Source organism: Corvus kubaryi, unplaced genomic scaffold, assembly GCF_017639235.1.
Source record: "Corvus kubaryi isolate FWS band 111438036 unplaced genomic scaffold, C.kubaryi_AGA036_p1.0 76, whole genome shotgun sequence".
Classification (NCBI taxonomy): Eukaryota; Metazoa; Chordata; class Aves; order Passeriformes; family Corvidae; genus Corvus; species Corvus kubaryi.
In genome coordinates, this window is record NW_024582063.1 from 973,494 (window position 1) to 988,904 (window position 15,411).

The 15,411-nt window shown below is 45.0% G+C and overlaps 1 protein-coding gene and 1 long non-coding RNA gene across 4 annotated transcripts in view; one reads left to right on the forward strand and one right to left on the reverse strand.

Moving 5' to 3' along the window:
• The window catches only part of PSEN2 (presenilin 2), a 17,558-nt gene extending 16,163 nt beyond the window's left edge, over window positions 1-1,395 (forward strand). For both annotated transcript variants that reach the window (XM_042051615.1, XM_042051616.1), the window contains exon 11: window positions 402-1,395. In XM_042051615.1, the coding sequence (XP_041907549.1) occupies window positions 402-557 (156 nt within the window). In that variant the 3' untranslated portion in view covers window positions 558-1,395. The remainder of the gene's footprint in view (window positions 1-401) is intronic.
• Window positions 1-15,349, reverse strand: part of LOC121675831 — a 17,390-nt gene extending 2,041 nt beyond the window's left edge. Inside the window, exons 1-3 of one of the 2 annotated variants that reach the window (XR_006020244.1) lie at window positions 15,304-15,349; window positions 6,852-6,974; window positions 4,231-4,286 (exon numbers count right to left, since the gene is read on the reverse strand). This is a non-coding gene — a long non-coding RNA (uncharacterized LOC121675831). Of the gene's footprint in view, window positions 1-4,154; window positions 4,287-6,851; window positions 6,975-15,303 lie in introns of those variants that run through there. The other variant, XR_006020243.1, reaches the window with a different exon arrangement.
• Between the last annotated feature and the right edge of the window lie 62 nt (window positions 15,350-15,411).

The following is a 15,411-nucleotide window of genomic DNA, read 5'->3' on the forward strand; positions in this document are numbered from 1 at the left end:
GTTGTTTCTTTTTTTACCCTAAGGGACCTTTGTAAGCTGGGAATATAAGTATGATTTAAGTGCTTTTGTCTGCTGGATCAGTGCTTCATTCATAATGGCACAGAATAAGCAGTAAAATAATCTGTAAAGCAGTTAACCTCTCAGGGTCAGCTGTACCTCTGCATTTGCTGTTTATACCACTTTCTCAGCAGAGAGCTGTGCTCAAGATTGCTGAGGAGAAACCTGGCCAACTTGTGTGGAAGATGAAGCTGTGGGCAAATACACATAATGCTGCTGGTAGCTCAGGCTGGCTACAGTGCATATAGATAATTATCTGTATGTTGGCTTGTTGGTGACAGATATTTCTGGTTGTCCTACTATTATAATACTCCTTGTGTTTTTTATTCTCTTCTCTCTGACAGGGTTTATGCCTAACACTTTTACTACTGGCTGTTTTTAAGAAAGCACTGCCTGCTCTTCCCATCTCCATCACCTTTGGCTTGATCTTCTACTTCTCAACAGACAACCTTGTGCGACCATTCATGGACACCCTGGCCTCCCACCAGCTGTATATTTAGAAGAAGTGGGAGTTAGAGGATTCTTTTTCAAGCTTTGCTGTGAAGTATGGTACAATGTTTGGAATAGGTCATAAAGTTTTTACACTTAGTGCCATATATTTGTAAGGAAAACACTAATTCCGTGACATGCTGTGTACTAAAAATCTAATAGTTACGTGTTGAACTGAGATTTTTCACAGGACTCTTGGTGAAAAGTCTGGCTCCTTGCTGATGTCAGAGTGTTACTTTTATTTTATTTGATGTGCACAATGGCTGTTTTGAGCACAGAAACCTGTATGTGGCATGGAACACTGGAGAGGTGAGGGGTCTGATCTTCCAGGAGCTAAGTAAGGTGTTTTAGCCCTGGAACTGCAGTCAACTTTAACCATACTCTAGAATTTCTAAGTCTTCACACATTTGAAGTGTTGTGCAAACACGAGGTGCAAGTGATTGGAAAAGCACAGCAGGCAGCATGCACAGAGCAGTGTGAGCATTAGAGAAGTGAGGCTGAACCTCCTACACTGGCTGCTGTGCACACAGCATCTGTTGAAATTACCCCAAAGGCCTGTTTATTCTGACCTTAGTTAGACATAGTGAGCCATGAGGGATCGAGACAGGATGTCAGTGGTGGGGTGTTTGGAACATCAGGCTCCTGGCTCTCAGCACATCCACCACTGCAGCAAGCAGCTGGTGCAGGCAGGGCTGCCCCTTCCAGTGCATCGGATCCGCAGCGTGTGGAAACAGATACTGCTCTCTGCTCACAGCGTTTTATTTTTTAGGAAATATTCTTCTGGGTCCATACTACAATCCTGAAGGTAGAAATGACTGAAGAACTCCAGTAAATCAGACCTGTAACTTACTGTGTGTGCTTTTGGTCTCATTTCTGTGCATTGTTGTAACTACTCCAAAGGAGGATTTACCTTCCCTTTATTAAGAGGTCCTCTCTTACACTGATTGAGACTTGGTTTACCTAGGTTTTTGTACTGTTTAAAAATTATTTTTTTAATTACAAATCTCAAAATAGCTATTTAGTGTTAAAGGAACTCTTTTGGAAATATCCAGTCATAGTTTGTATCAAAATATTGGGGTGCAAACTTTAATCTGTTGTTGCATTACTTCTAGGAATAGCTATACACCCTCAAGTGAGTTCATTAAGAAAATCACAGTGCTTGATGTCAGTAAAAATATATATAGGAAACACTGAACCTTTATGTTTTGTCCACCTTTGAAAATAATTTTATTTCTACTCTTTCGAGTCAGTTTTTCAATAGTAGCCAAAGTTCTGTGATTTTTTTTTCTTTTCTTTTTACTTGTGTCTGTTCCTCAAACAAGCTCAGTTTTCTCTGACAGCTGATCAACGTCAGTAAATGTAACATTATGTGAGATTTTGTGAATAATGCAATGTCCTTGAGAGACATAGAATTTAATTGCTGGAAATACTTTTTAGCTAAGGCTTGGAATTACACATTTCACATTTTTAATGTAGTGCTTTTTCCAATAGACCTGTTCAAGCTCATTTGCTTTGATATTTAATAAGGACATCACACAGGTGATTCAGACTAATTTTTAAAAAGTGCGTAAGGGTTTTTATGAGGTGTGTGTGTGTGTGTCTGTGTGTGTCTCAGTCTGAACAAGTGTAATTCTTGCTCTTTGTTTGTTTTCCATCTTAATTTCTCACATTTGCCATGTTTGAACTTAACAGCTGCAGACAGAGTTAACTATTACTAAAAGATATTTCCTTTGGAAATGTAAATCAGTAGAGCTTTGTTTGCTGATTTTTATGGTTTATGTGAGAGTTGCTTTTTCTGTTTGCTTGTTTGCGTTTGTTCTTTTTAACTAAAACAGTTATGGGGCCAAATGGGACTAGAATCACTGGCAAACACGATTTTACTTTTTGCATTGCATGGTGTAGAGAGGATGTGAATTATTTGTATATACTGAAAGAAAAATCCTGCTTGGCTTATCAGGGCTGTAGCATATTGTTAGAAGCTATTTCTATGAAAGCAGAGTTGGTACTTGAAGGAAACTGGGAGGGAAACCTTCACAGCAGAAAACAAGCTTGCCAAAGACTGGCCTTCCACTGAGCAGTTCTGCAGAACTCACAAGAGTTGTAATTTAAAAGGTAACTGAGCAAGAGATTCTGGCAGTGCAACAGAATGTATTGGCCTGGTGAGTGATAGGAGTATCTCATGGATATACTGGAATGGTTACAATTGTGTAAAAGTTCATATGTATTTACTACAAATATATATTTATGTTTGTGTGTGTATATACACCCAGACACGCAAATTTTAAAATTACATGGACCGATTTCTCATCTCTTTGGACATTTTCACCTGTGCATAAAGTGGAGTTTTGTTCGTGATGCTGACGTTGTGCAGCGTGGCCTAAGATGTGAAATGGAGAGGGCAGGATTTACTCTACTCATAATTGGTTACTACGTGAGATACTGACTCAGTGAGCTGGCATCTTGAGTGAGCAAAGCATTTGTCTGCCTAATGTGTTCATTCACCGGTATCCACTTGCTGCATGCTCTGAAGAAATCCTCCTGTCCCACTGATGTGCATCCCTGAAACAGCACAGCTGCCAGGTACACTGGGGTGACACCTTTCTTGATGCTGGTGTCACCCAACATCTGAAGTCCTATAGGAGGTGCCGTGTGTTGGCATTTTCCTGTGTGATCCCAGTCACACTCATCCCTCCTCTCCAGTCTGAAATGAGTGTTTCATTGCATCTGGTCTCAAATGTAGCTAGGGCATACATCAGTCTTTAAGATCTAAGATTGAAGCTAAGTCCATGAACAAAAATGTAGTGGTGAGCCTGCCTAATGCAGCCCCCCAGTGAAACTTTTGGTGGGAGGTCTGGAGTTGTTTTGTCTAAATGTCTGCTGTGTGTCAAAGACTGGAGATGAGCTCTGCCCTGCGAGGATGCACAAGAAGTAGCACAGTCATAATGAAAAAACCAGAAACAGGATAGTTCTTGCAGAAGCACACAGATTTCATTTGATACCCATGGTCTCTTTCATAAAACCTGACTTCAGGCTCTTTGTTCTTGCCTTCATAGGTACTTCAGTTAATCCCACTGTGTTTGCTTTCCTCTGCCTTGTAACTCAAACTGGGTTTTGGTTTAAATTGAATATATAGGTGTTTGGGGTTTTTTAATTGCTTCCCTCAGTCCCTGATCTCCGTTTCTGCATTAGAAATGCTCCTTGGCAGCCACGGGAGGGCAGTAGGTCTGTGTGGAGAAGTACCAGCCATTTTGAAGTACTCTGCTCTGTACCCTTTGTTTTTCAGAGAGGCTGAAGGCCCTGGAGTCTCTTTCGTGGCAGGAAAAAAACCAGGCAGGCACCCCACACCCCAGTACAGCTGCAGTTTTGGCCCAGCATGGGAGAGACTTTCAGTGAGAACAAGCTCACACTGTACCAGAATTCATTTAAAACCAGCTGTTTTCAGTGTGGTGCCATGTTCAGCACTGCAGCCCTGGGTGAGGTGCTGCTGTGACATTGCACACTCCATTTTGTTTGGGTTCCCCCCCCCCCCCCCCCCTTTTTTTTTAATAAAGTATCCAGTCCTAGTTTGACTCCTCAAAGCCCCAAGCATAAGTCAGGGGCTCCTCCAGGCATTGCTAAATTCAATTTATTACATAAAGATTTCTTCTGAGCATCTTCAAGAAGAAAAGGAATAATTACACTTACTGATTTGTCATTCTTCTTCTCACTTCCAGTCTCCTATCCCAGTAGGTCTTGCTAATCTGGGGGGAAAAAAGAGTACACAGCTGTCATTCCAGCTCTTGGCACTGGGAAATCTAGGGACAAGCTAGATAATGTTGGACAGGGCTTTGAGCAACATGGTCTAATGGAAGGTGTCCCTGCCTGGAACTAGATGGTTTTTAAGGTCCCCTCCAACCCAAACTATTCTATGATTCTCTGTATCCTCAGGAGGACCAGGGGATATCTAATTTTCTTGAACTCAGTTGTTTTATAAGAAAGCAGCCTGGAGAGATGTGGTATCTTTGCCAGAAGCTGTCCCGCCACACTATTTGTATGCCCTCTAACACACCTTGCATTCCTCACTGAATTTATCCTTTCTCCCCCTGCCCTCAGTCAGATAAAGTGATGTGAGCTTTTCCCATTCTACAAGTGGGAAACAAAACAAGAGAGCAAATCATAGAATCAGAATGGTTTGGGTGGGAAGGGACATTAAAATCATCTAGTTCCAACCCCCTCCTATGGGTAGGGACACCTTCTACTAGACCAAGTTGCTTTATCCAGCCTGGCCTTGGGTACTTCCAGGGATAGGCATCCACAACTTCTCTGGGCAACCTGTGCCAGTGCCTCACCACCCTCACAGTAAAGAATTTCTTCCTAATACTGAATCTAAACTTATCCTCTTTCAGTCTGGAGCTATTCCCCCTTGTCCTATCACTACATGCCCTCGTACAAAGTACCTCTCCCTCTTTCTTTTGGGCTTCCCTCGGGTACTGGAAAGCCACATGACCATGCTGGGTTTAAGCTTGGATACATAAGGAAGATCTATCCACAGAGAGTTAGATCAGGGCATCAAACACCATCACACATGTTACTATTATTTCTTTTCTACATATTCCTTTGCTGCAGGTTTGCTATTACCCATCTTTTGCCACTCTAAATGCAAGATGTTTGCCCTGAGCACTGAAGGAGTTAAGTAAATATGAACTGTTGTCTTCTTTGTGCAACACATTTGACAGGTGCCCAAGAGCACAGTTTGGGAGGTGTCAGTGCTCAGCACTATTTGTGACTCAGTATTAAAAAGATATAAATAAACAGAGACACTGAAGTGGAACTAGCTAAACTCCTTGATACAGAAACCAGAGACAGGTACAGGGCCAAGTAGTTGGAATGGAAGTTTTCCAAAACTGGGAACTGTTTGAGCCCTATCAAATGCAGCCTGATGTAAGTGACAGCTCCCAAGGCCAACTCGGGATTAGATCTGTGCAGAAATAAATGCCAGGAAGCCTGGCACTGCTGAACTTGCCTTGCAGAAGGGGGTGGAGTAGGAAAAGCATTAGGCCTATTTTCTCCTGGATCACTGGTTTCTATGACTTGAAGGAGACCTTGCTCACCCTGGTATAAAATATGAGTAACTCACCAGCTAACTTGCATTTAAGCAGACCAGGAAAAATGTATTAAGTGAAAGTGTGGAAAACTGATCCAGCCTTTTTAACTTATGCCATACCATCTTCAATCTCTACAAAGCTTAATACAAGCATTTAAAATTTTCCCTGACTTCACGGAGCTGCATCTGTGTATGAAAGAATGTGAGCCTTCCTTGAAAACTGGTGTAAGACAAGCAAGATCCCTGGAGCTGAAGGTAGGTATTCAGGATTATTTTAAAAGCTACCTATCCTGTGTACCAACAGATAGTTAGTAGCAATAAAATGCCAGTAGCATTAACAGAAGTGTTCTGAACAGGAATGTCATCCCTTTATCAAGCCAGAAAAGACATGCCCTCTCTTTAAGCCCCTACCAAATACAGCCTTTGTCTCATTCTGGGAAGTTCAGATTTGAGCTATTTTTGTTCCCCAGCTATTGTGCTAATACTCTTCCCGAGTGTTCTGTTGAAGTTTCAAAAGGCATGAAAACTGTTTAACTTTCTTCTTTAATGTGGAAAAGAATTGTCCTAATTTCTGTCCCTGTGTGATTTGGGTGGGCAAGCAAGAATGAAATGGCAAATGCACCAAATGAGGACTTAAGCAGGATGGGGAAATGAGGGCATTTAGCATGTAAAGGGTTAAGGCACCTTCTCTGCTAACCGTGGTAGGTAGCACTGCCATGAAGTAGGAGGGCTGCTGCAGAGCACAACAGTGAGAACACCTGTATTTCAGGAAAGGAACCCCATTTCCAATGCTGGGAAAGCAGACCACCAGCTGAACTGAAGCCACAGTTGCTACAGTGCATGGAGTGGATGGTGCAGGGTGTAGTCACTGTCTGGGCTGCATCCTTAGATACTGTACCTGGTGGGACTGCTGAAGGAAAGGATCATCTCTGTGCTCACACCTTGGGCTCCTCCAGGCTAGCAATCTCAGAAGTGTCTAAGAGTTGATGGGAAAGTGAACCTGCAGTGCTGGTTCTTAGCACTGCTGGGCCTGAAGGCAAACCCCAAAATTTTCCCTGCACACTAGCACAGAGCACACTGAAATTACTCTGCTGTGCTTCCACTGAGGCTTTCCAAGCACTTCTTCAGGCATCAGGAGCACGACAGAGCAGAAGAGTGCCATTAGCCCTATTTTACAGATAGGAGTTGAATAATTTGCTCAGGGTCAAATGAAGGGCTTAACCTGGATGTCTGGAGCGTCTCTCAATCAGTCACTCCTTCCAGAGGCTCGTTAATTGCTGGTGTCTCCCTCTTAGTTGCACTCTGGTACGTGTCAGTCAGGATGTTCTGCCACCACTGGGTCTCTCTGTCCAGGAATGCAGACACAGATGTAGATAGCAGAGGTTAGATTATGCAGTCCTGCTCAAATGGTCTCTGGAATTGGATTGATAGCCACAACAAAGCAGGAAAAGGGTCAGTCAGCATCCAAAGGTAGCAACAATCCTGCTTTCCTGTGCTGGTTTTGGCTTTTGGTTTTTGAAGCCACAACATCCCTGCAGACTGACTGCTAGAAGTAAATTGTCATGACTATCTGTGAATCATTGTCTGGCAAGTGGATGGAGGTTATGAGTTTGTCCATTTGCCACACAGGCACTCAGAAACACCCTGCAGCTTTCCATGTCTCCGTTCCACACCTTGCTGTGTTTTGGAGTAGCAAGGCAGGAGGCCAGGAAGCCAGAACAAGTACTGGGTTTCAGGGCAGTGAAAGAAAACACGGTGTCTTGGGGATGATGCCAGGCTAGGGCAAGGTGGCTCACTGCTCTCCAGCTCTGTGAGACGTGGCGATGCCCTGCCAAAAGCTGGGGCAATGGCTGAGTTTGGCAGCACACTTTGCCATTAACCAGCAGAACTATGATGACTAGTGTTAATTCTTAGTTCCAGTAAAGTGTTCAGAAATAACCCTGTTTCCCTCATGTTCTCTGGCTCCAGCCCGCCTTCCTGCTTAGAACAACTCTGCCCAAACTGTTCAGATAACCCTTCTGTCCTTGGCAAAAGGCTTTTCAGAGCAGCTAAATGCAGGCAAAGGACTTGTTTCTGTTTGCCTAGCTTCAAAATTAATTTGCCATGTTTGTCCAGGGGGTGAATTGCTTTGCCAGTTAACATCTGTAACGTGAATCCTGGCTGGAAGCTACAAAGAACTGAGCCTTTCCACTTGTCCATGCAGGATCGATTGAGGTACATGTAAACAATCAGGTGCCAAGGCGAGAGAGCAAAACACCAAACTATGCAAGCCAATGCAATTTACAATGAGCAGAAACAACTGATCTGTCTAGCCCAGACAAAGAAGAATTACAGACTGGGTAATGTTTAACTGAGTCCAACAGAAAAACAGAAATGTCATATTCTTGAGGTACACAGCTGCTAGTCAGGCTGCTGTATTCTTCATCTCGTTCAAAATGGCTTTGCTCAACACTCATAAAAAGCACTGTTGTGCAACACAGTTTGAACTGGCAAGTATAATATTGTGAATGTTTTACTATATCAATTGCTAAGGTGGCAGGGGCAACAGTGCCTGTCCTTGCCCTGCACTGTCCCACACACTACCCAAAGACAAGGACTGGTATCCTTTTCTTCCATTTAGTGCTTGTATCTGCAGCCTCTTCACCTGGCACTGTCCTTCTCTTAACATACTCCACCCCCACGGGCACGTCTCCAATTCCCAAAGCACCCAGTACCCACTTGGCACCCACGTGGTGAAGTTTGGAGCAGAGGTGGGTGTCACGAGGCACAGCCATGCCTGGCGTGGTGGTGTTTTTATGGTGTTTTCATGGCACAGCCCTTTCTGGCAGTCTCCTGTCACTGAGGAACATGATGTGGCTTAGGCTTGTTGTGGCTTGTCACCACCTCACCCTGACAGTAGCACCTAGTTTTGTTTTATTTCATCACCTAAAGTGAGAAAAAGAATCCATGTACCTATATGCAAATTTCCAGTTGTGAGAACACAATTGCAACCCTTCTTCTTCCCTGGTTGGAGAGAAAATCATGTTATCCAGCATGCTGAGCATGTGTGTGAGGGTGGAGGAGAGGAGCAAACCCCAGTGAATGACAATGAGGCTGTGATCTGCCTCACATCCCAGAGAAGAGAAATCCAGGAGCATACTGTTTAAAATGCCTGAAAAGTAGAATTGTTACCTTTGAGAGATAACTCTGGCATTGTTGGGCCTGCACCCACCTCCTGTTAAGAGTTCAGTCTTGTACACAGTCAATGCCCTGGAGACGTACAGTATGAACCACAAAAACCCTGTCCAGAGCCACTGCAGCCTGTTTGGGATAGGTAATAGCAGGAGACAAGAAATGATTGGGTCCTAAGCTTTGCTACAAATGCTACCAAAAGGGCCTCTCAGGCTCTTCCCTGTGGACCCATGGAGATAATAAATCACCTCAGTGGTCTGACACCCTTCATCCTTCCTTCCCCAAAGCAGCCCCTTTCTGGGTGATATGGAAAGGAGGGAGGTGTGAGCAGGGGCACAGAGAGGCAAGGAGAAACGTAGGGGGCAAAGGGGAGGTTTTTGTGTCTTCTCCACCCTCCCTTTTTTTCAGTCAGGGGACAAGACAGCCCTTGAGCCGTCCCCTCTCCTCCACAGAACCTGACAGCCACCTCTGCTCACCTCCTCCCAGCCAGGGGTCTTGGGAGCCTCCAGCAGTCCCACTGGCATTCCCTGCCCTCTCCAGTTGTGCAGAGCAAGGCTGCTCACTGAAAACTCCAGAAGGAAAATAGGGGCATGGGAATCATGAAATTTCTCTGTGGTGACCAGTGACATGATCTGAGGGAATGGCATAAAGTCATGCTAGGGGGGGGTTTAGATTAGATACTAGGAAAAAGTTCTTCAGCCAGAGGGTTGTTGGGGACTGGAACAGGCTCCCCAGGGCAGTGGTCACAGCATCAAGCCTGACAGAATCCAAGAGGTGTTTCTCAATGCTCTCAGGCACATGGTGTGACTCTTGGGGTTGCTGCTGTGCAGAAGCCCAGAAGTTGGACTCAATGATCCTTATGGGTCCCTTCCAACTCAGCATATTCTGTGATTCTAGGAAACATCTATCCTGCTCCCTGCACTGTATCTTCCTCTTGGACAGAAAACATTCATCTTGAGAACTGCCACACCACCTCCTTCTGACAGCACTAAATCATCTTAAAAATAAAGTGCTAACTGAAATGGCATCTTGTCTCTGTCCCCTTGCAGTGAGTGGAGAAAGAAAAAGGAAGGACAAGTGCAATGAATGCCAGAATGCTTTGGGATGAAAATACACAGTTCAGAAAACAGAGCAGTACTAAGCCTAACAAAAATAGCTCATCATTTGGATCCTATGATGATATTGGATGTGCATCTACCACTGACTGAGTCAGAGAGATCCCATTTCTCCCTGAGAGTTCTTGCTCTCATTCTTGGCCATAAAGCCATATAAATGACATATGGTACATACAGCGTCACCTGCCAAAGTTTTGAAATACCTACAAGCTAAGTACTACAGCCAAGCCACCTGTCCAGTGACTTCCACTTGAGTTGTTCCACTTCATCATCCCTATATTATTATGTTGATGTGATGTGAACGCCATAAATCTACGTAGTCAGAGAAGACATTCCATCTGCCCTGAAAAAATTACCCTCTAGAGAAGATGAGTGAACACAAGGCAAAATCCCCCAAGAGGTAGCTCATCCGAGCCTCAGAAGTTGCTTGGAGAAGGACTGAGGGAAACAATTCCAGAGCAGCTTTTGCTTTGTGGTTAGCTGTATGAACATGAGAGAAGGATGGTCATGTATATTAGAGATTCCTAGAATCATTAAGGTTGGAAAAGACCTCCAAGTTCATCGAGTTCAACCATACATACTGTGGTTGGAGAAACAGCTTGGGCCTGTCCTATGCAAGAGAATTTCTGAGTGTTCTCTGGACAGCCTGGATACATGTCAACCTAATTACATGACCAATCACTGCTTAATTGAGGCTCCATTAACTTTTTTTCTGCAGGTCAATAGTCTGCCTACTAATTTTCTGTTGCAATGGAGCCCTTCTTACTGCAGGGCCCAAAGATCCTTCCAGGCTCTGGTTCTGTTTTCCTGTTTGTAGAAGTTTAGCCCTTCTGGCTCATTCCTCTCCGTGTTCCTCTCTGGGAACGTGTCCCACTTTGTACAAGGCTTTGAGGAAGTCAGCTTTCACCAAGTGCTTCAGTCAGCATCAGCACTGGCAGAGGTTTATTTGGGTGTTCCCTGCATCCAATAAATGGTGAGCTGATCGCTGGTGAGCAAACAGACTCCTCTCAGAACTAACAGTGAACAGGAGGAGGAAGGCAATCCCAGCCAAAGGCTGACAAGGGACCCTGCTGGAAGTCAAAGCCAGAGAGCCTTGGCCTCGCCCTTCCCGGTGCCCTTCTTGCTGCTGCTACCCCAGGCCAGCAGCAGAGCTGTTTATGTGATGCCTTTTCTTGGTTTTAAAAGGCATCATATGCACCCCATGAAATTGCACCATTAAGCCCTACATTACCTAAATATCAACAAGCAGCATGAGGTGAGGATAGGATGGCACAACTAAAGCATCTGCTGTGGAGGCAGGACTTCCAGCTGCTACATCAAGCCTTCCCACAGACCTGAAAAATTAGGATATTTTGAGAATTCAATAATCTTGAACAAACCATTTTAACATTAGTAGGGAGAAGCCTCTGGAGGAGTGTGACTCCCACACTAGTTAACTTGTAACTATTAGTTATAATTTAAATTTATTATAATTTTCACTATATTTATATATGAGGATAGATAATAGTAGTATTTATAGCTTTATAATAATATTACTATAATCAAATTGATCATGCTTTTATTATAATTTACTAAAGGACTGATTTGTATATTCCTCATAGTTGTAAGTTTCTTGCTAGAAACACTCACAGAAATGTTTCTAGATAAGGCAGCGACTATGTTCAAATTTGACTGAATAGAACACTACCGAACAAGCTGTAAGAAGTAAATGACACCTGTATTGCCAAAAATGTGTTTTAGCTGATTTATTCTTAATGTTCACTTCTTGTTCTGATAGCTAATCAAGAGACTCCTCGAAGTCTAGGAACTTGCTTTTTCACAGGACTGCTTTGGCTTGCTCTGAAAATTCAGCTCTGTAGTGCACATACCTCCAAAAGAGTGCAGGTATATGACACAAAAATTACATGAGATTTAGACACTGATGCAAAACTTATTCATCTGCAACAACCTCATTCTGCTGTCACATCACACTGGAGGCAATAAAGCACCGATGGATGTCAATGTTTAGGTATTTACAAAGAAGTTTCATAGAATCATAGAACAGTTTGGGTTGGAAGGGACCTTATAGTTCATCTAGTTCCAACCCCCTGCCATGGGCAGGGACACACCTCCCACTAGATCAGGTTGCTCGGAGCTCCATCCAACCCAGCCTTGAACACTTCCAGGGATGGGGCAGCCCCAGCTTCTCTGGGCAGCCTGTGCCAGTGCCTCAGCACCCTCACAGTAAAGAATTTCTTCTTAATATCTATCCTAAACCTGCTCTCTTTTAGTCTGAATCCGTTTCCCCTTGTCTTGTCCCTACAGGCCCTTGTAAAAAGGGCTTCTCTATAGGGACGAGATTTCTTCCCTCTACCCTGCTTGGAAGGGCTTTATGTTTGCAATAGCACATTTAGCAGATCAGTTCCCACACAAACCCTGCACAGATTCAGTGCCTGGATGAAGCAGGCGTCACTTTCACCTACACTGCTTTGGTGGAGGGCACAAAACCAGAATGGGGCAGCCTGGGCTCATCCCCACAGGATTCCTGTCCACATCTCCTGCCTCTGAACAAGGCAGAGTTTGCACAAGGCCAGACTGCATATTTGTCTGGGATTTGGATGGGACTGGAGGAGTGCTCCATGCTCATTTCCTCTTGCTGAACTTTCCCATTAAACAGTAAGAATATGAGCAAGGCTGGAGAGAGAAGGCAAGAGCATGCATAATGATTAGAGTCCCAGTGTGAGGGTGGGGTGCTCTAAGTCTTCACAAGCAGAGAGGGAACCTGAATTGGAATGCCCCAAAGCCCACAGGAACAGCCAACAATGAGGCTGTTACCTAAACCACCAACACCTGTCCTGAAGAAAAGGATGACTCCCTGGTCTATTTTTCAAGTACAACACTCTGCTCCTTCTTTTTTTCAGGACTGAAGGCTGTAAATCTCATAATTGGTAGCACTAAAGCAATCCTAAATACTGACATAATTTTTTCTCTATTACCATTTTTCTTCAGTTTACAGGGAGATCTGCAATGGAACAGCTCTCCCAGTGCTTCACGTACATCATGTTCAACTTTTTATTCAGGACTGGGGACAAAGTAGGCAACCATTCCCACAAAAATTAGCCTCTGGATTCTGGATTGAATCCTGGGTGTCCTGTCCCTATTCCCCCTAAGAACTAAAAAGTAATAAAGAGGGACATACACTATTTTTCCCAGCAGCTTCAGTCCAGCTTTCGATCCTACCTCTTTGCACTCCAGACTGGGTGGGAATATAGGCACTTCTCTCTAAGTACAGAAAGAGCTAGCCCAGAGCTCAAGTTCAATGGGTCTTTCAAGGCTGCAGAAAGCCTAGCAAGAGGAGGTGTGATGCAAATTGAACAGCAGTGGCAGAAATACCCAATGGTTTACCACGTGTGAATAAAGGGAACCAGCCAGGCCTGTCTTTGAGAGATGGGGAGAGCTTCATCCTGCGCTTGTTCTGCCTCCATCTCCAACTATGACATCCTGCTCATGCAGCAACCCTCCAGTTCTCCGTGCTCAGCACAGTGAGTAAGACACGTTTCACAATTAAAGCTGAGCTGATGCAAGCAAAGTGACGTTACACAGAAACTGAGCACTGACATCCAAATTCAGTACAGGAATAGATAAAAATGTCATTAGGAAAGACACCTGAAACTTATCTCTTTGTAGATGAGGGCATATATGATCTTTCCTTTATTAAAAGTAGTATGAAATTAACCACAAATAGAACAATTAATTTGTGTGAATTTCCACAGGTGTGAGTATTGAAATTAAGAAAACTAGGCATTTTTTTGACAAAACTTTTCAAGGCTGGTATCTTATTGCAGTCATGTTTTTGCTTCATCTACACTTTGAGTCTCCATCCCCTTATCCAACATCAAAGTGTCGTGCTTGCCCTTTTCATTTCAGATATATTGTGCCTGCACACAGCCCGTGTGTTGAGCATTTAATTCAATAATGTGCCTTCTCCAGGGAACTCTTTCTTTTTTCACCTTTCAAATTCAAATACAGCCTCTCCAGTCCTGACTGGGGCTGGCTTCTAATTCGATAATGTTTGGGTGATGAGTTTTGCTAAATTCATTTGTAGCTGTCTGTTCAGTGCCTTGCAGAGACCTCCTCATGGCCTACCTGGGAAGCTGAGAGGGGCTTGGGTGAGATGCAAATATTTTTGGTTTTTTTTTTAAAAACATGAAGGAATATGTGTAATACTTGAACAAAATTTTGTCTGATCATAAATACCAGCCAAACAATCTTTCATCTGAGCAGCTGGAGATAATAATTGTCTCCCTCCATGGAGGAGGGCAACTTTGGCACTAGCAGGTTGGCAGTAATATTCACGGGTTTTGTAGAGTTAAACCCCTCTGGACACTTACAGCAGACCATTTCTCCATTTTCCTTCCTCACAAATCTACAGCATCCACAGCTCCTACTGACTTAGATAGAGGTCCTTTTTGGTGTGGATTTAAGTGCTCAATTCAAGTTACTAGTTAGCTGAAAAGGTTGGCTAAAGCAAGCAATTGACAATGGTGAAATTAAAGCTCGGGGCTGTTTGTTGGTCACTCCTGCCAAGTTATGCTACAACTAGAGAAGAATTATGAATCCTGTTTGGTTTAGGAAGGAATGGATGATTCAATCTCCAAACCTCATCCAAATGTACTCCTGCACTGATGCAGCCATGTGGCAAATGCACCATAAAGACTATATTGTTATTTTTCAGACGGGAAAGTTGCTGACAGAAGCGGGCGCTTTCCAGAGCATCCAGACAAGCACAGAGCTGGCAGTTGCTGTGAGCCCCTTGCAGCCTCTGTGAGACGCCACATCCCTGGGATCGACCTGAAGGGAACAACGCACTCGATCTGTTTCCAACGTGTATACGAGCATTTCCCAACAACATGAATAATTCCCAATGCCTACGTGAGCCGTTTTGTGACGATGCTTTGAAAAAACACAGAGGCAGCCACAAACAAAGGTTTCCCGGACACGGAGCGACTTGAATTGGGAGTTGGTCCCTTCACCTGGCATTTCCCTGGAGCCCGTCGGGCGCGGGGCTCCTGCCCATCTCCGCATGCATATTAATAGGGACTGTGGAACTCCCTGGGCAGCGACAGCCCGGCCTCCCCGAGCCCACCTCAGGCGCGGGGTGCGAGCGCTGCCCACGCCGTCCTTTCCCACCGCGGGACCACCCTCCCCCACCCCGCCAGCCGGGACCGCGGCGAGACGCCGCCACCTCTGGCTGACACCACGACCGGGTCGGTGCCCGTTCGCTGCAGAAGCCCAGCCCGGGGGGCGAGCCAGCCCAGCGCCGACAGACGGCGGAGGCCGCCGCCCACGCTCGCAGCACACGCTCCTCACGCCTCGCCCCGCGCCCCCCCCGCCCGCCGCCGCACGGACCTCACGGGCCTCACGTCCCCCTGCAGCCGCCGCGCGCGCCGCGACGGGCCCGCCCCGCAGTGGGCGGAGCCCCGCCCGAGCCCGCCGGCCATTGGCGGAGGCGCGGGG